The sequence below is a fragment of the Protomyctophum parallelum genome, assembly GCF_964188405.1.
Source record: "Protomyctophum parallelum genome assembly, chromosome: 2".
In the NCBI taxonomy this organism is placed as follows: domain Eukaryota; kingdom Metazoa; phylum Chordata; class Actinopteri; order Myctophiformes; family Myctophidae; genus Protomyctophum; species Protomyctophum parallelum.
Window position 1 is genome coordinate 38,785,422 of NC_139699.1, and position 26,492 is coordinate 38,811,913.

Below are 26,492 nucleotides of genomic sequence, written 5' to 3' on the forward strand. Positions count from 1 at the left end.
ACTTATGGCCCCACACACACACGCACGCACGCACGCGCACACACGCATATAAGCCTATATTGAAAATAATATTTGGGTCCTGCAGCAAAATAACGATCGGGATTTTGTTGTGTAGCTCTCTTTATAGTGTCGCATTCTCGCATATAGCCTAATAGGCATAATGTCTACATTTGAGGTTGGTGAAAATGTTACATAATGGAGAGGTGTATGCTCTTGGGTAGGAAATGTAACAAAAAGTTGCCTATATAGTTTACCCTAATGCATGTCTCCTTTTTCATATTTTTACATTAGTCCTGCATGTTATGATTCTCGACAGAACTGGAAACATGAGCTATAGCCTATACGTTTCCATGAGTTTTTTATATTTGGTTTACATTTTTTCACGTGAAAAACTATTATTAACATAAATCCAGCCTATAGGCCTACTTGAATGGCAGCAGAACGAATCACTACTATAGGTTATATCATATAATGCAATATAGGCCTATTATCATAGGAGGCCAAACACGGTCTAACTATCTGGTGGTTGACATTCAGAAAACAGATGGATGACTTCCCCTCGACGAACCATCACTAATGAAGCGGAAAATTATGTCCTCTGCCTCACAGTAGGCTTCTATCAATTATATGCTATAATTCATATCCTATCACATGTGTTAAAGCCCCCACATATTTTTGCTACAAAACGTTTTTTCTTCACACAGCGAAGGTCTGACCTCACCCGTTCATTTCATCAATAGAATCACTCGGGAGAGAGAGAGAGAGAGCTAGAGGTCTTGAAGACAGTCAGTCAGTCAGTCTGCAGTCACACGGCTCATCTGGTACCATCATCCAGAGAGCCAGAGAGACGATCTTTGTGCACACAGTGCAGCATGCTCTAAACTTGCAGGAGAGTTTTGAGTGCTTGGTCGACAACGACAGTGGTTCCTGGAAAAGATCTGAATGGTTTTATAACGAATTCCAGCTGTACTCTGGTGTATGTTGAGTAACAGTTGTGTGTGAGTCGGTCCGTGCACGGGCGCGCGTATTTCTGTGCGTTCATCTCTATGAGGTAGAGAGAGGGGGAGTGAGAGAGAGAGAGAGAGAGAGAGAGAGAGAGAGAGAGAGAGAGAGAGAGAGAGAGAGAGAGAATTTGCTTCCCTTTTACAAAAGAAAAAAGTTTCGACGTATTTTTCCTTCCCTTGACTTTTTTTAGGCATGAACGCGGAGACCTGCGTGTCATACAGCGATATGACATCCATGGATTCATACTATAGCGCCTCTCTATCGCAAGGTAGTAGGGATCATCACCCATCGAACCCTTTTAGGACATTCCAAGTGAGTGACACCAAATACAGCCCCACTTTCCTGCCCAACAAAGGTCAGGCTTACGGAGAAAAGTCCCGGAGCCCATTCCAACAGGAGTGCCAGTCATTGGATGCCACTGCTGGGGACGGCACTTTCAGCAAATACCACATCTTCACACAGCAGAGGTCTTCTTGCAAAACACCACCCGAGGAAGGCAAACTGCACAACGGAGCGCTCACCCCTTGCTATGGTGAGTACAAAAAAAAATACATTCAATATACTTAACTTTATTATTTATTTGCATAAACTATCGCGTTGTTTAATGTTTTCTGCTACTTAATTGTGTTTTGAATGAAAAAGCAGATGTTCAATCTTCGGCATGCCCGTTTTTCTTTGATTGATTCGATTTCATCCATCGTGTGCTCAGCAGCCTCAGCTGCTTCCTTTCAAAGAGCTGATTCCTTGAGCTTTTACAAACTTGCTTCTGTATGTATTTACACAATTAATTCACAGGACTTCACAACTTACTGCCAATATTAGGGCAATAACTACCCCTGGGATAGATCTTCTCGACTATCAAATTTTCCCGTTGTCGACAGAATTAAATTAGGACACATGTAATGCGATAATCTTCATTACAATCCTTAATATTGGGACTGAATCGGACAATTGAATTAACACGTTTTCAGATAGCCTAGTGGGCTCTGTAACTGCACACGTGACCTGCCATCACTGCAATCATGGCCATCAGGACTTAGTATATAAGCTATACGTGCATTATGCAAAAACAAGATGCAATTGCATTATGAAGCAGCAGGTGTGCGCGCGCGCACCAACGCACTCATGAACGAACACACCGTCTCTCTCTCTCTCTCTCTCTCTCTCTCACACACACACACACACACACACACACACACACACACACACACACACACACACACACACACACACACACACACACACACACACACACACACACACACACACACACACGCTATACGTGAAAATATCAGGCGAATAATTCAGAACCCATTTCAGATGCCCAAACTGTGTAATTATAGGCTAATTGAACAATGCAATTGTGGAACCAATTTATCTTTTTGGCATGTATAGCCTACTGAATATAAAATGCATCTCTGGACGACTATAAATTTAACTCAGTGTAATTGCTTTCTCCCGTCATATGAGCCCGTTAGAGGTGCAAAATCCACCGACAGTCAGAGATATGACTGAGCTATAAGTGAAAGAGTGCTCATATATAGCCTCATAACCCTCATTCAATCCATATTCGTCGGTTTCATCGACAACACTGCCGTCACATCGATGTTCTTCCGTTTTTCTCACCAGACATTCATCAGAGTGACTCAAGTATATACAGGCTATTGTGGTTTAAGATATTATTATTATTATTATTATTATTTATTTTCCCTTTTCCTTCCAGGACGTCTCATCCCAATTTCGAATGTTTCAATTTCCTTACATTTGTTTTTGGACTTTATTGACATATTCATCAAATGTTGTTGCATGGGGCCAATAAATAAATAGCCTACACATTATATAGCCTGTTGTAAAATAAATGTCTCCAAGTATCCAACATAATAAGTACAATCAGCTATAAGACTATAAGACACAAGCTCGACTGTATAAATATATAAATCCTGCAAAGCTGCCTGTAAAGTTTTACTTTTAAAGCCACATTTGACGAGCGTCAACATTACTGCTTACAGCAAGTAATAATCATAATTAGTCATTAATTAATCATTAATAATTCTAACAGAAACATGCACTTTTTGCAAACATGCAATAATTATAACAGAAGCATGTCGTTTTTGGAACGCCCTGCATTGCAAATTGTGGTCATTATTGTGTTAGTGGAAGACATGTATAGGCTTTAATAATGCTGTTTTGACAGAAGACATGTATAGGCTTTAATAATGCTGTTTTGACAGATCATATATGACACGAATAGTGATTGATCCTTTATAGGTCAAATAGCTTAACAGTTATCTTAACAATATTTGAGCCTCAACCATTTTGATAATAGCCTACAACGGTATCGGCTATACCAGGCCAGGCATATTGATTTGGTCAAATGAAAATAAAAAATAAATAAAATGAAAATATAGTAGGCTATAGGATAGGCTATGCTGTGCACATCATAATGGTTGCTTTAACGCCATGTATAAACTAAACGTTTTAGAATAAAAATAAACGTTTCTTAAACAACAGAAGAAGCATGAGCTAGCCTTAATTCGAGAGGGACAGTTTGCATGCAGCAATAAGTTACGCTATAAGAAAAAGCTACTATAGTTTTGTCATAAATTAGGCTAATTAAATTGTAGCCTATATATTCTTGTTTTCTTAAATTAATGCAATTTTATTAGAAGTGAGAATTGAAATATTAAACGTCTCAGTGCGGGGGAGCTATAGCTAGCAAGCTAACCCAGCGTTTATTTGGGCCCGATCTGTTAGATTATAATTTATATAGACTATATCTCCATTCGTGGAAATGGGATGCTGTCGTTGCCTGCAAAAATAACAGATACAAACTATTATGCCATTAAGGCATCGCCATAATAATGACGCGCAGATCTATAGCTTATACAGATCTGTTCTTTTTGGCCAGCCTGGCTGGCCAAACCATCGTAGGCTACTGCGCGAAGTAGACATGATGATATAGGCCATAAGGCCAATAATAGGTTTTAGCCGCACAACAGCATCAGTGGCAATAATTATAAGGGAGTTAATGCGAGTGTAGACACAATAAAGCATGAAAATGTATACGGATCTGCCTATTAAAGAGATCTCAAGGCTCAAGCATAGGATATGCGACTCAGATGTCAGCGATAGACCTCTATTTCCCTGCATGTTCAACATGATTTGTATACGTCTCAAACGCAGTCGTATATGCATGGCTATATTCGGGCAAATTTCCTTTTTGTTTAGGCAATGAATATATACTCTTGTCTTCCTCCATGTGCTATAGCCTATATGAACAGTTTCATCACCATGGCGTCGTTTTTTTTTTTTTTTTTTTAATTTATGCATGCTAGGGCCTACTTATTTATTTATGTTCCTTTTGTGGCTTCGTTTTATAAATTCTAAGCATTCATTTAATTGTGATTCACGGAGCAATGTAGGCCTAATAATCTCCTCATTGAGATGCGTGACGGGGATTTAAATCGAACGGCATCCATCCAAACAATGAGGAAAGAAAAATAGGCCCATGGCGTGATGAGACTTTGACTGATGGAGTGGCGATTATGGTTTGGGGAAATGCAATAAAAAAGGCAATTTCTTTAAGCATTGTCAGCTTGTAGATTCTGCTATATTTTTGCAGAACGTTCAGTAATTGATTAATTCACTGAGACATTCATTAGTGGACATTAGTGGACAGTTCACTTCAACCTGTTTCTTCTATATAGTGCAGTGAAACCCAAGTGGTTATATGAAAATTATTGGTAAAACACTAATATTCTAATGATAATATAACATTGATATTGGGGGGAAAAATGAATGTAAAAAAATGTATTGTTTTTTCTCTTGAGGCTAAAACCTTAAAACATGTGTCACCATACTGAAATAGGACCATAAAGTGTAGCCTATACACATCATTTGCATCAATCTGATCTGGAACGGCAATCGATTTATCGATTGATTGATCATTCAAATAAATGAAAATGCACACGGCCCATGCACATATCTTGTTTGGTCAGCTGGGTTTGTCAGATTGGTGTGCCGAGGACGCTTTCAAGATTTTCACATTATATATATATATATATATATATATATATATATAGGGCCCTATAGCTGTTCCAGAAATCGGTTGGGAACCACTTGTTGTCTCAGTGTCATCTCTGACCTGCTAACTTTCCTGCCATCATGGGTGGGGGGGGGACGGGTGGGGACGGGTCCTCTGTGTTTACAGACACATAGTAAACCTATGGCATCAAAGCGGTGCCATTTGTAATATTTGGCTCAGAGTTAAAAATGTTAATTTAACTAACAAAGTGTTTATTGGAATGATCTATTAGCATGTTTTGATACTCTCTTTTTGCAACGTAAACCAAGATGTGCATTGGTCTTCAATAACATGCAACCAATCGAAGATCAAAGAAGCAGCACTTCTGTCATCAATTCATCATACTAGAAACTAGATAGATCTTATTCATTTATTATTGGGAAAAGTGACGATTACAGTCACACAACGAAAGTTAAAGTAACACTCTAAACTATATAGAAGTGACGATTACAGTCACACAACGAAAGTTAAAGTAACACTCATTTTGCTTAACAATTCTCCTGTCTTACAATTGTAGCCCAATTGTGTATTTACCTTGTAGTAAACAGTAAGATCTTCAATGTTAATTTATCCATTAACAGTGAGAGCGTAAACATGTAGCTAAAGGTCCATTTGGTTGCATTTCTACAGAGCTAAATGAACACTCACTGTTTAGAGGTGGTTATTGGATACAATAGCACTATTATTATCAATGTGCTTGTGTCACTCTTGTGAATTCTTTCTTCTGCTGCCGTCTATGCTGTATAGCACAACCATTTTAGTCCCTCTTAATGGCCGTCTCCGCTGATTGGTTTGAGCAGGGAGTAATGGGAACCAGTCATGAAGCGTAGACAACCAGGGCACACTTCAGCAGGTCGATGACATGAGTGGAGGTGACAGGGACTCAGGATCGTTTTACCATTTAGTTTAAGTTTTGGCACAGCAATTTACATTAGCCTCAATCTGCATGGCCCAGTGAGAAAATCAAAGCTTCAAAAAGGCTCATATAGAATCCAGGCCCTGTGCAGACTGAACAGAGAGCCATAATGTATACTATAATGTGTGTGTGTGCGTGATAGATCTTATTTTAGATTTTTTATTGTGTCACAATATTGTACAGGTTTCAGGACTATGTGGTCCATAAAGGACCACATAGTGGTGTAATTCAAGTAAAACCATAAACATTTGTAACAAATAAATGAGTCGCCCACAGCAGTGCTCAGTAAAACCTGAAGTGGTGATTTAACTCTGACACAATTCACCATCTCAGTATTAAATTAACTCTTCAGATGTATTATGCCTCTGCAATATAACTCTCACTATACTTGGGTTCTTTGTTGTGGTGTTTACTGCTATATGAGGAACAACAGCAGATCTGTTCTATAATATGCTATGTAAACTGTGTATTAATCCATTATGGTATTTTTAATTACTAGATCCTTGGGAAATAATTTGAATGCTCAGTGAACCTCACTGTGAAGGGGGTTTCATTTCAGATGCTTGGCACAGAAAACACCCACTTGAATGCAACAATCTCTTTCAAACAGACAAATATCTGGGATTAGAGAGAGAGAGAGAGAGAGAGAAAGAAGTTGAAGAAGTTAAGGGACAAAGAGGAGACGGGAGCGAGAAAGAGAGAGCGAGAGAGATGATTTATATGTATTCTGGATGCACTATATATTTTGTTTTAATGGTCTGCGCACTTTATAGCAGCCTGCTGGGATAGGTCTTCTCTCTATGCAGTCGGTAGAGTTGAATTTCAAAGTGAATGGTACCCAGCAGGTTCTGGTCTAAAATTGCTACAAGTACACATGGATTTTGTGTCTGTGGCGTACACACATGCACCGTCCTTAAAAATATTGCAGATATGAGCAAATGTGCTGTGCGTGTGTAGGCTAAGAGTGTGTCAGCATGCATGTATTCTTGTGTGTATTTTATCCTGAACTTTTTCGATGACTGAAACTGACACCACACTTGACACATAGTGTTATGCTATTCATAGTGGTGTCATTTGTGCTTTCCACAAGAGACAAGGTCAGTTAAGAGGAACAGAAACATTGAAACTGAAACTACATCTCCATCTCCATCTGCTCATCAATTTGTGATTAGCTCTGGTTTTGCATACAGCAGTGTTGACAGGCAGCCACTACCGATGCCAATTCTATGTGGTGTCATCATTACTCACAATCCGAAACCGGGGGCATCACATGTCAGGCACAAACCGTATTTCCAAAAACTTTACTTTTCAGGAAATGGAACCTGTGTTCAATGGATCCAATGTAGTTATTATTAAACTGTTGTTAATGCTAAAACCCACAGACAGATCACTAACCTGAGACCTCCTTATTTTGGGCATGCATTATAGGTGAAAAAAACTTTATTTTGGAGGACAACTGTCATATGATGAAGCTTAAAAGAGAAAGGCTTCAGTCCACTCAGCTTATGTATCAGTTAGTCAGCCTATATGTAGCCTCACAACAAGTGAGCCTCAGAGTTGGCTGAATTTCAGAGGACAAAGCTCCTTATTACAGCCCACTCCATATAAGATGTAAAAACAAACTCATTTAGAGCTACAAATAAATACTTAGCTCGCACACATTTCATCTGCTTCCTGCAGCTAGTTAAAAGACTCGAGACATTCTCTCCCTCCCTCCCTCCACCTTTCTCTGTCCTTAGCCTCATGTGCACCGTGTGTGACGGTGTGTCTCCCTTCTGTCCATCTCTCTCCTGCTAATTGTTGTTAGTATTTGGCTATTCCCATCCACAGTTCGAGAAACGTTTTGTTGTCGATCCCTTTTGACCGCTGTGGGGTGTCTAATTTATAATGTTTCTTTTAAACACTGTGAGCTGACCCCAGCTACCTCAGCCAGTAGAGTATAGGAAGGCACCCTGCTGCTTTACCAGCCAATTAAATTACACTTTGATGTGACCCCCTCATTTTTAAGTAAGAAATAATGGCTGTACCCCAAAAGATCTGACCCACGCCAACTTCTACCCAAAGGCACCATGCCAGAAACCAAGGTCTATATACGTGTAGGCCTACTTACATAATAATATAGTACATGTAGGGCACACACACACACACACACACACACACACACACACACACACACACACACACACACACACACACACACACACACACACACACACACACACACACACACACACACACACACACACACACACACACACACACACACACACACACACACACACAGGGATATTCAGTGGTGCTTTTAAAGCGAAAATGTAGAACCTGTAAAGTGGAGTTTACAAGTCCCGTTCTCACTCTGCTGACAGGTCAGGTACAAATACTCTTCGACATTAAACACTAGTTGGTCCTTTAGTTTAACATTTCTCTTCACAGCCAAATTTGAGTTTGTTTTGAAATACACTGTATATGTTTTACTTGCTTGTTTTTTCTGGAACTTTCTCTCAGCACATAAACTAACGGCACCAACCTGCACCAGCTGGCACACTTTTTGCCTACGGTTACATAGGGATAGGGAATTATTTCAGTTACACATTGAGAAAACAATTGTAATATTGATTCCAGCCTCAGTGTGTGAGACAAAAAAAACCACCCTGGAACGTTTTCTCATGTCTTTCATGTCAGCAGTAACTGGTGAGGAATCTAGAATCCATTGGAGCGAGAGGAAAAAGGAACATTCTGTGGTTGCATCTCAAAACATTTTGTACAGCATATTAATTTGAATAGAAAACACACACTTGACAAGAAAAGTCTTGAGTTTGGGAGGTCGATTCTTGCAGCTAGTACTTTTGTCAAGTGCTGGGTCTACTCCAGAACCAAAAACTATACTAACTAGCACTACTAGCTGGTATAACTGATGAACTACATCATGTCATTTGGCTCAAACTTTTAAGCACATCATACTTTCATAATGTCTGAGAGAGGCAATGTTTTCCACAGCAAGGCCTCCCAACTCCCCTTCTTCACTTGTTCCACAGGGATACCTTGAAGGTTTTCTCATGTTCCCCCTCCATATGGTCTGACCTCAGGGAGTGCTCACTGCTGTGCACCTTGGGCCATGGAGAGGCCTGCAGCCATGCCTGATAGCAGGGATAACAAGCAGGAGATTGTCACAATACTGTGCCTGCCAACAACCCATCAATGACATGACATATAAACAACAGCCTTTGATCATGACGGAGCTACTGATTTCAAACAGCTTGACAGCCCTGCCTTGTGGCAGCCATGGTTGCAGGCCAGGGGAATATGGTGAAATAACTCGAAAATATTTACGTTGGGATAAAACACACTTGCTCCTTTCATGACTAACAGGATGTGTCAGTCATGGACAGCACAGCAATGTTGGAGCTATTACACCCCCGACCAGTGTCCTGCCACCTAAACATGGGTCCTTACTCCTTAGACCCAGTTACTAGGTTAACAGGTACGCTCGCCCCTTTTCCATCTCGCCCCACTACTCTACCTAGCTGTAAATAACAAACATAATTCATGTTTGTGATTATTTAAAAAGGTATTATCATATTAATTTATCATTGTTAAGTTCACTCTGTATATCCACGGGCATAATAGCATGATGATGCCATTACAAAACATGGGCTACATGGAAGAAATGTGATTAATAAAACTAAATTAACTGCTAGAAGGTCCTAAATTAACTTAATTAAGCAGTCACCGCGTCTCTGTGACATGTTGTTCTCTCTACATTTTACAGAGTATAGAGCTCGACTACTATGCAATCAAATAAATCTGTATACAAGATAATTTCAGATAGGGAGGGAAATACTAAATTAACTGTTAACTACATAAAAAAGATATCGCAGGGGCGAGTTGGTAAAGGGGCGAGCAGTCTCGTTACTAGGACCGAGGAACAGGCAGCATCTCTGCCAGATAGATCTAGTATTCTAGTTCCAGAATTTCTTTCAAGAACTGAAGTCTAATTGGCTCATTGAATTGGCTGTCTGAGGAAAAAACACTATTTAAATTCAGCAAACATAATAGGCAAGAATAAAAAGCATGCATTTTTGATGAATTGAACAATGTGGACCCTGTTGTAAACAAGTGTAATGCTTAATTGGGTCGTCCACTCACAGTTAACAGTCTTTGTATTGAGTTTGTGCTTAAAATGTACTGTAAATTCTACAAACTGTTAATAAATATTTCAATCAATCAATCAATGAACACTTCAGTTCTACAAAGACAGTCTTCTATTTCACCAACTGTCTGTGTTGGATTTTCTTTCAGTTACTTGTATTGGAAATGAAAGAGACTGTGTATTATGCAAATCACTAGAGGCTAGACGCATAGGCGGAGCTTGAAGTTGACGCTGGGGGGTGCGACTGCTTGGCCAACGACACCCGCGCGCACGAACAGCGTGCGCGCGCGATTTTTTTAACCTTTATTTTATTATTTTAGCGTTTTTACAATGCCCTAACCCCTAAAAATGAGTTATTTAGGTAGTACAGCAGCTCACACACATGCACTACAGCCGTACAGCGAGTCATCATATCATGATAAGAGAGATGATTACAAACTACAGTCAGAAGCCAGAAGGTATTAAAGTTAAAAAAAAAAAAAAAAAAAAAAAACTAGAGCCTTTACGTCCCGTATTTTGTCAGTCGCTTCCATGTTTATCAAGGAAGTGTGCGTGTGCGCGACTGCGCGTGCATGTCGAGTGAACTGAAGTCAGTTGGAAATTTCGACCAGGGGAGGCGCCGGGGAGGCGCTAAAGCTTTTCAACTTCCTTGATAAACATGGAAGCGACTGACAAAATACGGGACGTAAAGGCTCCGTTCAAATCTCTAGTTGGATTTTCTTGGGCGTTGTTATGGTTGAATTAGTGTAAACCCTTCACGTCCTCTTCACGTTTGGATTAATCGTAGCGTCAGGGTAAGAAACTTACATAGCGGAAACTTGCGCCGTTTCTGAAACGCGGTGGGAGGGGCCCAGTGTGTGACCTCATCTCGGAGCTACAGAATGAGCGTAGGGAGAGGGAACATATGGGGCTAGAGTCTAGACCATAGAGTATATATACTCTAAGGGCTAGACGGTCAATGACAAATGACAAGCACACATTTTTTTTTTTTTTTTTTTTAAGATATTTTTTTGCGGCTTACGCCTTTTATTGATTTTTGAAGGGACAGACAGTAGGCTGACAGGAAACGGGAGAGAGATGGGGGGATGACATGCAGTAAAGGCCGTGTCGGGTCCGGGAGTCGAACCCGCGGCACACTGCGACTGGATTACCAGTCCGGTGCCCAGACCGTTACGCTACGGCCTGGGCCGACAAGCACACATTTTAACACACCATTTCTGCACAGCGGCAGAAGCAGCAGCAACAGCCTATACCTATACCTATATTTGGGAGAAAGTGCCTTGCCTTGCCCCATGATTTAACCAACCAGGCAATAGTTTATTAAATGAGTTTACAACATGCTCTGCAGCTCAAATGTAAACAATTGGTGCAACCATTAACAGGTTCCTGTGTCACGCAGTGCCTGTTACAAAGGTTCCTACTACCTAAGCAACAGACATCCATATTACCCAACACCTTTTTCAACATCTATTTTATTCCCCAAAGTTAAATACATAATTGTTGTAATATGAATGTGTGTGTGTGTGTGTGTGTATATATATATATATATATATATATATATATATATATCATTTTTATTTATTTATATATATATTTATATACTTGCATGATGCATGTGCCAGTGCCATGCTAATCTAAACTAATCCCACTACCCTGCAGCACCTTACCCAAGGCTGCATGATGGTGTGTGTGTGTGTGTGTGTGTGTGTGTGTGTGTGTGTGTGTGTGTGTGTGTGTGTGTGTGTGTTGCTGTGCTATGCTATGCTGTGCTGAGTGCTGACTGCTGAGAAATGCACAAGGAGTCCATAAACACACACATCTCCTGGCTCTAACTTGACAAAGATTTAACCAAGTCAGAGATATAAAATGCACAGGTCCTGAAAATAACCTCACATCTTGATCTTTGAGAATCAAGGCAAGCTAGGAAATGATGCAGTGCTTAGAATCACCACTAGACTGAGCCAGAGAGAGTTTCCTGACAGGGTGGCTGTGGTCTCATAAAGCATCATGAAGCTATAAACTTGAAACCTTTGTTCTATAAACCCTTTCAAATACCATATCCTCTGAAATAAAATATTACAAATTGAACTGCAATTCACATTGTGGGTAAAAGAAAGTTCAGATAGAGAGTTCATATGAAGAGTTCAAAGAAGAGGCTTTTGATGATGATCTAAGCTTGTGGAAAAGAGCACAAAGAGTTACCAACATAGAAAAGCACACTGGCACACAGAGGATTATGGGAATTTATAATCAGTGTGTGGACATGTGTGCATGTGAACATGCCTAGACATTACTGTCCAACAAACTCCTGCTGACGGCCAGTTGCCACTTGCCAGTTTAGTTTGCAGCAGTTTTCTTCTTCTTTATCAGACTACAGTTGTAGCCAGTGTCTCTTCCATATGAGATAGCAGTATTATTGATGAACTGCAACAGGAGATCTAGATAAACACCCATGCACAGATTGACAAACAGCCTGACAGATTTCACAACCGTTTGTCACACAACATAACTCAGAGAAAGAAGAATCTGTTCCTGGCGCTTCAGAGCATAATATACCATAGATTCTATCTTCATTTTCTTTCATTTCTATCCAGTGAACATGACATGCTGTGTCAATGTCAATATGTCTAATAAAGAATTAAACTGTCATATTGTATTTTTGTTAATTTTTTTAATTTTTGTTTTGCTAGTGCATCTGATGCCTTTCATGCATTCCTTTATTGTTACCTTGTTATAATTATCACGATTCACAATCAAAATAACTTCTAACGGTCTTTCTCCCCGTGTCTCTGCCAGGTAAAGACAGCACAGGTCTCCCAGACTCTGAACTGACCTCCCAGACCTCTGACACTCCGGGAATGGACGTAAGCTATCTGGGGATAAAAGACCAGGCCGCCAAGGTCGCTTCTGATAGGCCTCTAGGCACCGACCTGGCGAGCCCACTGGATAAAGGTGACGGTGCGGAGAGCAACAAAGGGAAAAAAAGACGGAACCGCACCACCTTCACAAGTTACCAGTTAGAGGAGCTGGAGAAGGTCTTCCAGAAAACACACTACCCTGATGTGTATGCCCGTGAGCAGCTGGCACTGAGGACTGACCTGACTGAAGCCCGCGTGCAGGTGCAGTGTAATACACATTTATGAAATAAGTCATCGGTTGTGTTTTTGTGGCTGAGGTTTTTAAGCAGCCCTGGACAGCAGATAAAATATAGATATTTTAGCCCTCTACGAGAGCCAGAGACTAGCTTAGAAAACGTTCCTTTTTAGTCATATGGAATTGTGGAAATGTTCTATGATTGTTGGCTATAATAGTTACAAAACCAAAGAGACAACCAGAGCTGTTTTTAACAAGTTCAAGTCAGTAGGTTAATCCGGACCTGTGATAGAGATATATTTGAAGTTGCATTCTTTGAATAAGCTATTGCTTCAGGGTTTTACTGGATCAAATATGATTACATTTTTGCTTTCAAGTCTCAAGTCAAGTCTTAAAGCCACAAGTCACAAGTAAATCAAGTCAAGTCTCACAGCAGAGGAGTACAAGATAAGTCGAAGGCCTGAATTTCATGACTTTAGTCTGACTTGAAGCCAAGTCTACAGCTCTAGAGAGAACAAATTCAATATCAAATATACACAGCATTGAATAAAACCGACACATGTCAATTCTTTATGCTGGACAGAGTAAGGAATAAAAACAATTGTAGCATAATCAAGCAAAGAGTTCATATATCCACATGGCTGTGCCTTCCAGTAAATCAAACAAGCTCTCCATCAGAGAGCAGCAGACAATATTTGGAGAGCAGAACCTCATGGATCCATCAACATCTGCAGCTCTGCAGAGATAACGTCACTCATGGAACAGCGTGAGAGATTTATCTGCTAGTGTGGGAGTAGAGGGAGAAACGAGAAAGGGAGTGAGAGCCAACACAGGGTTTGGGGAGGTGGAGGGAGAGGGGCAGAGGGTCTGAGGTTTGGGCTGTCTGGGCCTCATATGTTCATTGTCAAGAGAGCAGACTGTCATTAACATACTAGGAGACACATTCTACTCTGCTCCAGCTTCCATCATGTTCTCTACCCTACACCTGAACCTGAGCTCAGTTATGCTAGCAGCTAGTCAGCCCTGCGGCATCCTACCCCGAGACCTGAAACCTTCCTGTGACCTTCCTGGTTGATTTGCATATAATCCTTTCATGACCACCCTTGCATTCCAACTTCGTTGGACAGCAGACTATGAGGCTGTGTGTGTGTGTGTGTGTGTGTGTGTGTGTGTGTGTGTGTGTGTGTGTGTGTGTGTGTGTGTGTGTGTGCATGCGTGTGTGTGTGTGTGTGTGTGTGCATGCATATGTGTGTATATGTGTGTGCGTGCGCGCGTGTGTATATGTGTGTGCGTAAGCTTGCATGTGCATAAGTGTGTGCACCAGGACCAGAGACAACTAAAAGCCCCTGGATTCTCTGTGTTTTTCTTTCATTAACTTCCTGTTCAGAGAGGAATGTGTCCCCGCTGTGGTCTCCAGTGAAGGTGTGAAAAACCTTCCCATGAGCTTTTTAAGCAAGCTGAGCGTTTGTTCTTTCTGATCATGAGCTTGACAACATAAACAACTTTTTTAAACAACTTTTTTTGAGAAGCATTTCCCCATTGAATCAGAATCAAACTTTATTGTCACATCACATTACAAGTAACATTGCCATCACATGTCATGACAAAGATTCAACATCTCTAGTGTCTGGTCTAGTACCGTGACTGAATGGTGGGAGAGAAAAGAGGAAAAAGTGAAATTACCCCCAGATTAAATCCAGTCTTTTACATGACGTGCTGGAACAGTGACCATGCAAAAAAAAAGCCTAGCAGTGAAACACAGGAAGTGTCTGCAGCCAGAGGGTTATAACTCAGACTCTGAAGGTATGCTTCTCTGCTGTGCTCCTCTCGCTATCACACAGAACCGCCTGCTTTCAGCTGGTCTTGGCTTTACAGCCCCTAGCCTTCCCAGCGGCCCTCTTAAAACACTCAAGTTAAAAAGATAAAAGAGACAAGATGCCTCGTCAGTCAAATAGCAGGGCTGCGCAGCACTTTATCCAGGTCATTCACACGAAGATGCGCTCACAGCTCATGAATCTCTGGGTTATATTGTAAGTGGACAAACCCAATGGGAGTTTGGAGGTGGGGATTTCATAACATCTTTTTTGGTTTTTGAGTTGATTTAGTTCACGTACCTACAACATTTGGTATTGTGGTAAAGATGGTGATATCATACCTCGTTGTATGGTGGCTCTGGTGTGACAGAACAAGAGAGCTTTATTTAAAATGTTAGCCCTGGAGATGTTTGCTTTTTCTGTCTTCTGGTTTCAAAGGGAGAGAGTAAGTTCAGCTCTGAGTCATATGCACTACAGATACACGGGAAGGTCAGGGTTCACGGGTCAGGGGTTTCAACAACATTGCGTCTCTCAAGCTCACCATTCTGTCAGTCTAAAAGGCTCAGAGAGTCAAGATGGTCTTTGACAAGTAGAGTTCAGCATGCAAACACAGGTGTTCATATGAGCTTACACTTCCAAACTGGTGACTGAAGCTATGTCTGTGTAGTCCATTTAACCACTTAAGCCCTATTTCAAAACTAGAAAAAGAAAAAAAAAAGAAAAGGAAAAAAGGAACGCCTCAAATTGCAACATATCTGCTCTTTTTGAAAATTCCTGATTTTTTTGATGATCTTCACCTACCGCCCAAAATAGGGATGCCAGGTTGAAAGTAGTAATGTCATAGTTTCGTAGTTTTTCTTTTCATTCATATGAATGAAAAGAAAAATAATACAAATTAATTAAAAAAAAGAAGGAATTTGGTTCTATTTCTAAGAATAGTCCAAGCTGCAAACTTTGCTGAAGTGAACCTCCAGATATTAAGGATTAAGGACTGAGTCACTGTCATACTTTTTGAGTTATATTATAACTGAGATAATGTCTGAAATAATCAATGGTAAGAGTGATTTATCAATCACAAACCAATTAATGAGAAGGAGCATGATACTGATTGACAAATTAGTTTGTTATTTCAAAGACATCTCAAATATACTTCTAAACACAGAGAAGTTTACTTAGCTGTGTTTTATTTAACATGGTAAATAGCGTATAAAGTAACATGGAAATCAAATTAAACCTTACATTATGCTTTTCTGTCATGGTCAAATTGGCATCAAGCTATGTTGAACTAAAGTGAAATTAAATAAAAAAATAACTACCTAGGTTGATGAGGCAGCTTTTCCTACATAGGAAAAGCTGCCTCATGGCAGTGTGTGTGAGCACCTTCATCCAAAATGCTTTACATTAACCCATTCACACACCGGTGGTAGAGAAAACCATCCAAGGCACCAACCTGCTCATCAGGAAGAGTTAGGGGTTAACACGGAGCCCGCCAGAACCGTAGTAACCGTAGGATTAAATTAGTCGGGCAGCCCGCCAGATCCGTATAGCCTACGTTTTCCAGGGTTTATATTCTTTAATTCAAGTTTTAATCGGATCGCATAGTTAGCTGCCTCTCGTTAGCATAACAGTCAATCTGGGACAGTGGCCGCGGCCATTTTGAAGATGCGCGCACATCCACTTATTACTCTATTTGCTGCTTTCCATGGCCTGCATCTCCAAATTGGCGCAATGAATGTCGTTTCTGGTGAAAACAACGGCCGACAGCAGGCGCTGTGATACTCGCAGTCGGTAAAGACACCACACACAGCATTTTGTCATTGTAACATCCGGTTACGGATATTTGGCTCTTTAAAATAAGGGTTGCGCGCGCTAAAACCATGGCAATGCGCAGTAGATAGATGAATTAATCCTGGTGGTCAAACGTTAAGTGTCTTCTTGCTCAAGGACACTTCGATACATGGGGTTTAATTAAAGGGGGGAGCCGGGGATCGAACTGGGAAGATTACGATTCCCAAGCGACCACTCCTGAGCCAGTGGCTTTCAGGAAAAACAAAAAATGGCAGCATCTTTCAAAAGAGATTTCAAGACCTTGTTAGTGCTACATAATTCTGAGAGAACCAACCCCAGGTTTAGACTTGGCTTCTTTTGCTGTGGTGTGTGGAGGCTGACATGAGTGACAGCAGAGGCAGGTTATCAATCCTTGAAGCGGGTCTCTAACTTCAAAGTGTTTTGAACCCCAAACAGCCCTCCTGCTGGGGCCAGTTTGGCGTTTCTCTGCTCTTTCTCTCTGGGCTGTAACATAAATAAAGCCTCATTGTAAGTCTCTGAGCTACTTTAGCTGTCAAGGTCTTTGCCAATTACTGTCACTACTGAGTATGCACAAAATATGTTTTCCCTATAATAGCCAGCAGACTCTGCTCTAAACAAAGGTCCATCAGATAAGAGTACAGAAGTGTCTGGTTGGTTGTTAGTTACATTGTCAACACTGACTGCAAAACTAGACACCTTCCAACCTTATGCTCTATGTTTTGTATGAAGTAGGGATTAGTAGTACAAAAGAGTGAACAGTGCATAACATTCAAATAAATATAGTAGAATAAAATGAGGGGAAGGGAGAGACGGAAATTCTTGAAAACATCTAGAAAATAATACATTTGTCCATCATCATCTTACCCGCCTTTATGCTAGAGGGGCAGCATCTAAAGCCAAGAGCTTTAGGCCTCAGGAAATTAAACAGAAAATGAAAACAAGATCTTATTAGAATCCCGTATCACTTTTCAATTTCCCTAATTCTCTCCTTAGTAAAGGGGGGGGGGGGGGGGGGGGTTAATGAAAGTAAAAATGTGTCAGAAACCATGCATAAATAGCATGCAAGCTAGCCTATCTGTAGCATCTGTATCAGTTGGCCTACTATCTTCAGTCTTGGTTGTGAGCCATGGGATAATTTTTCTATTCAAAGGAAAGTATAATAATAATTATTATTAAAATAACTTTATTTGTATAGCACCTTTCATGACATGAAATGCAGCTCAACATGCTTGAAACGTGAAAATGTGCGTGAAAACGTGAATGAAAGTTTTTTTTAAAGAAAAGAAGAAAAGAAAAGCAAGGCATAAAACATTAAAATAATAGCAGTAATGCAATACAGTGAGGACATGAATAACAAGGAATTTAAAAGATCGATTAAAAGCAAGAGTGTAGAAGTAGGTCTTAGTAGAGTTGCGCTTTAAAGATGTTTACAGAGGCTGCCTGTCGAAGGTACAGTGGGAGTTTGTTCCGCCCCGTACAAGCAGAAAGCTGCTTCACCGTGTTTTTTAGTTGCCATTTTTTTAGGCACAGCGAGCAGGCCAGCAGTGGAAGACCTGAGGGGGCGGTTTGGGACATATTTAGGCAGGCAGTCATGTAGCTCTCAATGTAGTCATGCGAGACCATTGAGAGCTTTATAAACAAGTAAAATAATTTTAAAGTCAATCCTATTGTACCTGTACACTATAAATAATACTGGCATCAATAGTAATGTATTTCCTTGAGATCTTGTGAAATATATTCAGTTTTACACAGCAAGACAGCCCACCCCCCCTCTCTTACGCAAGCACGCAAGCACGGTCGCACGCACGCACTCGCACACACACACGCTCACACTCACACTCACACTCACACTCACACTCACACACACACACACACACACACACACACACACACACACACACACACACACACACACACACACACACACACACACACACACACACACACACACACACACACACACACACACACACACACACACACAGAAGTAGTCCTGGTGGTGGAATCTGGGAAATCTTTGAATCAAACCCAGACACTGCAAAATCAAGACAGGGTTTTGATGGTAGGTCTCACAGAAATGAAATAAATATAAAATCCTGACTTTCTTTCACCCAGCAGGTCTGGTTCCAGAATCGTCGAGCCAAGTGGAGAAAGAGGGAGCGTTTCGGTCAGATGCAACAGGTCCGAACACACTTCTCCACAGCGTACGAGCTGCCTCTTCTAACCAGACCTGAGAACTATGCACAGGTAGGCCTACATACAGTGAACGGTGGCAGGGGATGAGATGTTTGGGAGACATACAAATTAATGTGTCAAACATTTCTGATTTTGCCAGATCAAAAATAGCAGATCTACGAGCTTGTTGTGAGCATCAGCTATTCTCAGCACACAACTCACCATAGTATAGTACAACAGAGTATATCAATTAAGCATTAGACAGCATTCTTCATTTTGTTAGGCTTTAAAGGACAAACTGTCTGCATGTGTGTATGGTGTATTTGTCTTCTTTGCCAAAGCACAGTAGAGTAGTGGGCTAGTACTTCTTCTCAAATAATGTCTGTGCACATCTGGCCATCATGATGACAGCCTGGGCCCCCAGCACCCTTGCCCCTGTCTCATACACCCCCCAAAACACCCCTCTCAAACACAGCTCCCTAGCAGCTTCCTGAGCAAGGACCTTGTAGTAAGGGAATCGAAACAGGAAGCATGGATATTTAAGTAGACAGTCATGGAGAGCTAATGCACAGGAGTGAACTCTGTGAATGTGAAAACTACAAGTCACTGTAATTTAGAGTTTAAAATAAATCACACCCGTGTGAAGTGAGGGGCGCTCTTATCATCGTACATCATCATCATTTGCTCAGACACATATGACGTAAATTCTCATTCATTGTTAAATGGCATTTAATGTTTGTGTTAGGACAAAACATCTACCTATAGCTGAATATATAGCTGCAAATCATACTTCTGTAAAGTGTGGGGCGCCCACTGTATTTATATTGGCCACATGACGTCTAACGTCGTTAATTAGTGCCTTAAACAAACATTAAGTCCATAGACTTGGCTGGCTCTAAACAAACAAGAAAGTTCATGGACTTGGCTGGCTCTTAAGTGCTCTAAACACACATTGTATAATATCCTCAAAGTCCATAGACTTGGCTGGCAAATGATTTACGACATAAGTGCTATAAACAAACATTAAAAATCCCATAGACTTGGCTGCCGTAATCTTCAAAAGCCATGCATTGGAGTTGTTGGCGGCTGGCGCCCCTCAAAAATAAGAAAAAAACAAAGAAAACGGTTTTTAGCTGCTACCATGTACCTTTAGTGGTTGTCGTGACTTTGTCTTTGTTGTCTCCACCAGGCCGAAGGCATGGGGGGAGAGTATGTTTTGCACTCCGTCCGTCCGTCCGTCCGTCCGTCCGTCCGTGTGTCCGTGTGTGTGTCCGTCCGTCCGTGTGTCCGTGAGCAGCTAATCTCGGCCACCGTTAACCCGGTCGATGCCAAATTTTGCACACACACTCCCTGGATGCCAACGATGAACCTCTGCCCCAAACTTTCCAGAACGGCCTGTTATAGCGCCACCAAGAGGCCGCTTTGTGCAAAACAAGTTTTTGCACAGCACACCTACAGATTTTGTCCAAACATCACGCAAATTGGTACACAGTCTCTCTAGAGCCATTCAACGAAACCGGTCTTTCAGATTTCCAGAACGGCCTGTTATAGCGCCACCAGGAGGCCGCTCCAGGAGGCCGCTCCAGGAGGCCGCTTTGTGCAAAACAAGTTTTTGCACAGTACACCTACAGATTTTGTCCAAACATCACGCGAATTGGTACACAGTCTCTCTAGAGCCATTCAACGAAACCAGTCTTTCAGATTTCCAGAACGGCCTGTTATAGCGCCACCAGGAGGCCGCTTTGTGCAAAACAAGTTTTTGCACAGTACACCTACAGATTTTGTCCAAACATCACGCAAATTGGTACACAGTCTCTCTAGAGCCATTCAACGAAACCGGTCTTTCAGATTTCCAGAACGGCCTGTTATAGCGCCACCAGGAGGCCGCTCCAGGAGGCCGCTCCAGGAGGCCGCTTTGTGCAAAACAAGTTTTTGCACAGTACACCTACAGATTTTGTCCAAACATCACGCGAATTGGTACACAGTCTCTCTAGAGCCATTCAACGAAACCAGTCTTTCAGATTTCCAGAACGGCCTGTTATAGCGCCACCAGGAGGCCGCTTTGTGCAAAACAAGTTTTTGCACAGTACACCTACAGATTTTGTCCAAACATCACGCAAATTGGTACACAGTCTCTCTAGAGCCATTCAACGAAACCGGTCTTTCAGATTTCCAGAACGGCCTGTTATAGCGCCACCAGGAGGCCGCTCCAGGAGGCCGCTTTGTGCAAAACAAGTTTTTGCACAGTACACCTACAGATTTTGTCCAAACATCACGCAAATTGGTACACAGTCTCTCTAGAGCCATTCAACGAAACCAGTCTTTCAGATTTCCAGAACGGCCTGTTATAGCGCCACCAGGAGGCCGCTTTGTGCAAAACAAAGTTTTTGCACAGTACACCTACAGATTTTGTCCAAACATCACGCAAATTGGTACACAGTCTCTCTAGAGCCATTCAACGAAACCAGTCTTTCAGATTTCTCAGACTCCATCCTGATTGGTTAAGATTGGCTTCCAAAGTTCACAGGAGTGCTCAGTTTCAAACAAAATGCTGCAAATCATGAACACATCGCGTGATTTCCGTGAAATTGTGCACCCACATTCCCACTAGGCCGAGGACGAAATGCCACATGAACAATTTCAACTCAGCCTCAAGGTGGCGCTATAACTGGCCGAAAACTGTTTTTACCTCTAACTGCACGGATCTGTGGATAACTTTGTATGCCAACTCCCTAGAGGCCAAGGAAAACCTTTGCCTGGAATTCTTCACATCTGCTCATCCTGGTGGAGACCTGTGCCCAGAAGGGCACTTTTTCTAGTTCACTATGTTTTTGGCAAAATAGTGAGCATGACATCAGAAAATAATATGTAAGCGATTATTAACAGTACAGGTAGTACAGTCAAAGGTTAGGCTAAAAGGATAACACGAAAATCCCCAGAGGCTTGTTTCCATTATGGTCCATTGTACTCAATTCATCAGGAATAAATGATAAGGTATATTTACAGAGAAGGGCGGGGGTCAGAGGATACCAAGATGTTCAAGAAGACTTGTGTTGAGGACAGGAATTATATTAGGTTAGAATTGTAGGAATACATGCTGAAACAGACCAATACAGACAGAAAGTGGAATTTTCTATATTGTTTCTATAGACCAGTGGTTCTCAAGCCTTTTCTTATCAATGACACTAATTTAGTTTCTCAGGCGCAAATCTTAGAATATATAATTTTTTATTGTTGGATAATCTCTGGCAAACTAATACAAAAATATCCATTTCTTTAAAATTCTCCTATTATGGCTAATTAGGTCACATGCTAAAATCAGCATTATTAGGCAACAATTTCTGTTGTGTCATACATCAGTGCATGTTATGCTTGACAGCCCAACGCTGGCAATTTCAATAAAGGATGAAGTAATGCTGATGTTTAACAATAGGCACATTTTATAGGGACCCTCTGGTAAGAACCAAACAGTGGGTCAGGACTCAGGACCCATTTGTGGGTCACAGACAAATTGTTATGGGTCCCCTTAGTTTTTGTTTCCTACATTTGGGTTTTAATTATTATTATTTAAAAAAAGAATCCCAAAAAAGCTTAAAGGTATATTCAGTGATTTCACTCAAAAAACCTTAGGTTTCGTTTTTGGCTGTGGGACTCAGCCTTTCGTCCAATCAGGATAGAGAGTCAAAAACGAAACCTAAGGTTTTTTGACCACCAGGGGTTAACTGGGGACAGGGAGGAACTCCTTATATGGTCAGCACACTCTATAGTAGGGAGGATTATCACAACAAAACAAAAAAATAAGTGATATTTGAATTAAGTGAAATCACTGAATATACCTTTAACTTTTTATGAATTAATAACCAAATCCAATGATTTTTTTCAGTAATGTCATGAAGAAATGAAAAAGAAATCCAATAAATTCCATGAATTAGAACAAAGAAGTAGTGAAAATAGCCGATCTGCTATTTTCACTAGGCGAATATTTAATTTCTGTTTTGGGTCACGGGCTGAAAGGTTTGGGAACCATGGACTATAACTCAAATGCACATTCTCTATCTTTCTATCACAGATTCAGAATCCATCTTGGATTGGTGGCGGCAGCGGAGCATCTCCTGTGCCAGGCTGTGTTGTACCGTGTGACACTGTGACCTCATGCATGAGCCCTCACCCCCACTCTGCCGGAGGGGTGTCTGATTTCCTGGGTGTGCCAAGCCCAGGGGGTCACATGGGACAGACACACATGGGCAGTCTATTTGGGGGCCCACCTGGCGTGGGCACGGGCATCAACGGGTACGATCTCAACATGGACCCCGACCGCAAATCCTCCAGCATTGCTGCCTTGCGCATGAAGGCCAAGGAGCACAGTGCAGCCATATCCTGGGCCACATGATATGTTAATTCTGACTGGGAGACACTTTCTAACCCCACCCTCCTCACAAAACCCTCCCAAACAACACAAAATAACCCAATATGGAGAGTGGGCACTAAAATGTATAGCTGACATGTAAACAGCGACTACCTTAAAAAACAGGACAGAAAACACGGATGGACCCATGAAGAGACCACAAAAAGGATGATGGACACAGCATCGCTGGATATGTCTTTCTTTGGGCCAGAGACAGCAACAAGAACCATAATTGTGTTCCAAGTGCTGTAATATAACTCATGCTGATGCTGTAGTATGCAAAGTCAAATGCTCAGTGTTAATTTGACTCAGAGAGGAGTTACAAATGGATAAATTAAAACTGAGGATTTTATTACTGTGTAGACAAGGCAAAGGAAAACAGTCAAACACAAATCATAGCTGAATTATTTCAAATGAATCGTGCACTTAATATTATTATTATTCCCCAAAGAATGTGTTTAATAATCCTCAAAACAACTCAAAATAATATGAGATCATTATTCCATACTGTATTGCATGGCTTTTTAAAGCAGAAAGAGGACAGCAACATTTTCATATTATGAACTTTCTCAGCTACAACACACACCCTGGAGCTGCCCCCCTGCTTTACACATCACGCAGCACTATTTGGTTTTACCTTTCAGTATTTAAAAGTCAAAGAAAGGAAATATGTTTTTTTTAGTGTGGGCAGAGGGAGAGATCTACCTGCCACACTTGGCCTCTGGAGGCCAGGGAGAGGAAGGGTGGAGGAGATGATGGAGGGAGGTGAGGAAGTGATGTGTGGGAGTATTGCGAAGGGACACAGCAGGCCTGCTGCTCTCAGGGCTGCAGAGCCTGGGAGCACCAGCCTCCAAACACAGCCAGCACTGTTTTCAAGAGGACAAGCTCAAAGTGGACCTGCCCGTACCCCTTGCATTTCCACTTTCTGAAGGTTCCACAGAGACAAGTGCCCACCAGTCAGTCAGCCTGCCAGAAATAACACCCAGAACAGCCTAGAAAGACAGCAGACTGACCTGGGGGAGGTTATACTTTATAATATTGACACTTTAAAACACTGAAAAGATGTCAGCTCTCAGCAGCTTTCAAAAAAATAATCTTACATGTCACCATCTTTGATGTTTAGGCAGTCGGGCGGTCTCGTAGGCTGTGTGAATATTATTTTGTGGTCTACTCGGTTTGGTTTGGTACAGGAGAAGTGTATTTGTATTTCTTTCCGTCTTTGTCACATTTCTCTCATATTCAAAGCCAAACATTTGAAGTCATCCATTGGCTTAATGCATGGATCTTTCAGATAACCTCAGTATGGGGATTGGGGAAGTTGGCCTGAGCAGTCTGAAATTTGAACCCAGCTTCATTCATTTTTCTTTCGTCTTGGGGTCGGAGCATGGACAGTTAAAGGCATTATAAGCGTTATTAAGTTCCCTGTCTCCTCCCTTGTTATAAAACCTTTTCGCATTTGCCTCTCAGGACATGTCTGTATACATGAGAGAAACAAGGGTAGACAAAAAGGAGATGTAATGCTGCCTTTGCTGCCATCAAACTTTGGCAAGAGTTCTGGCAATGACATAGATATGGTTTATCAGTTGGGCATACTGATATTTTAATTTTTTTCCCCAGATCTGATTTAGACCTAAGTCAAAACAAAAGGCTCTCGAGAGTTTAAAAAAGGAACCTGATACTTTGTATCTACACCTAAGGCAGTGGAACCATTTCTAATGCTTTAACCTGAACCACATTCACTCCACACATAACCTCCTGGGTAGGTATATGTGAGCCAGGATGCAGGGTATAACCTGTCAGCACAGTGGATCAACGTGGGGTCTTCCAAATTACATCCAGTTTTTACTCTGCAGTTCAAATCTAATGCGTATGCATAACTACACAGTCCATATATCCAAACTGGTCTCCTGTATAATCTGAACATGGGGCCCCTTTGCTCTCTCTCTGGTCTAACTGAGGGGGTTGCTGGGAGGGAGAGCCGTGATCAGTCCCCTGTGTTCCGGTGTTCTGGGAAAAGGACAGTGCACACAGCTGCGCTCAGGGGGTAAATGCAAAACAAACATGCCTTGCACATGCTTCCCCCTCAGCTGTCATGGCTCTGCTTTCAAAGGAGCCCCCACACTAGTGCACTGGTGCTCTCTCTCATTGCTCTCTTCTACTCATCTCCACTGGCCCAAAGTTTCAGCCCCCACTTCGGGGTGCAGGGCTCTGGGGCTGGGCACAGCCGCATGGCCAACCCAGGAGGACTTTTTAATTAACACTGGGACATGTGGAGGCTGTAGATTGTGGGATTATGCGCCTGTCTTCTTGGGTCAGTTATGGTCTGCACGATGGAAGCATGGTCTCTGGAGTTTATAACAGTCTGTACAAAGCTCATGGACAGACAGTAGCTCAGGTTTACACAAACAAGATTCATTCTGTTATCATTTACCATCTTATTCAACGCTTCTGTGTTCTTATATGTTAACATCATTGCCAACAATCCTTTGTCTCGTGACAGCACAGTAAAGTCCATCTCATGTAGAACCAAGCCGAAGCTTGCATCGTCACCATAGAATCCAATACAGAAAGCTACAGCTGGATAGGAGTACATAATAGGTGTATTTTTTCAAAATGTCCAGTACACAAGTGATGTCATCTTTCACAACCCTTAACCCCCCCCCCCCCCATCTTTTAATACTACTGAAGTTAGGTAACCAGTATAAACATAATTATATTAATCTGTGTGCTGTTATGTGCATGTACAATTTATGTGCATGCAAAATGGACTGATTTGGAATGTTATATGACCCATGGAAATGTTACTAAGTTGATGTAAAATATTGTTTTATCTTTGTGAGATAACTGGTTTACCATTTGTGAGTATAATTTTCTTTCTTTTGGTGTGATATGACTAGTTATAAGGACACAGTGAGTTTCAATTATTTGAACTTATGTTTTCATTTTTCAAGGTGAAATATGGATAATTATATTGAGGTTTCAAACGTTTTTTGAAGATTTTCATGGCTCTAAGCTATAACGTATATCATGTTTTTTTCTGT

The 26,492-nt window shown here is 41.4% G+C and overlaps 1 protein-coding gene across 1 annotated transcript; it reads left to right on the plus strand.

The window, feature by feature from the left end:
• The first annotated feature begins 1,075 nt into the window (after window positions 1–1,075).
• alx4a (ALX homeobox 4a) lies at window positions 1,076–26,492 on the plus strand. Its single transcript, XM_083760142.1, has 4 exons — window positions 1,076–1,537; window positions 12,952–13,274; window positions 18,990–19,118; window positions 23,116–26,492. Exons 1-4 carry the CDS (start codon window positions 1,198–1,200, stop codon window positions 23,434–23,436), a joined length of 1,113 nt encoding a protein of 370 aa, XP_083616268.1. The 5' UTR covers window positions 1,076–1,197; the 3' UTR covers window positions 23,437–26,492.

Excerpts from the sequence above, each read along its gene's own strand:
- alx4a (XM_083760142.1), top strand. The coding sequence starts at position 1,198 with ATGAACGCGGAGACCTGCGTGTCATACAGCGATATGACATCCATGGAT. Across the intron at positions 1,538-12,951 it reads AGCGCTCACCCCTTGCTATG|GTAAAGACAGCACAGGTCTC; the intron begins GTGAGTACAAAA and ends TGTCTCTGCCAG. Across the intron at positions 13,275-18,989 it reads TGACTGAAGCCCGCGTGCAG|GTCTGGTTCCAGAATCGTCG; the intron begins GTGCAGTGTAAT and ends TTCACCCAGCAG.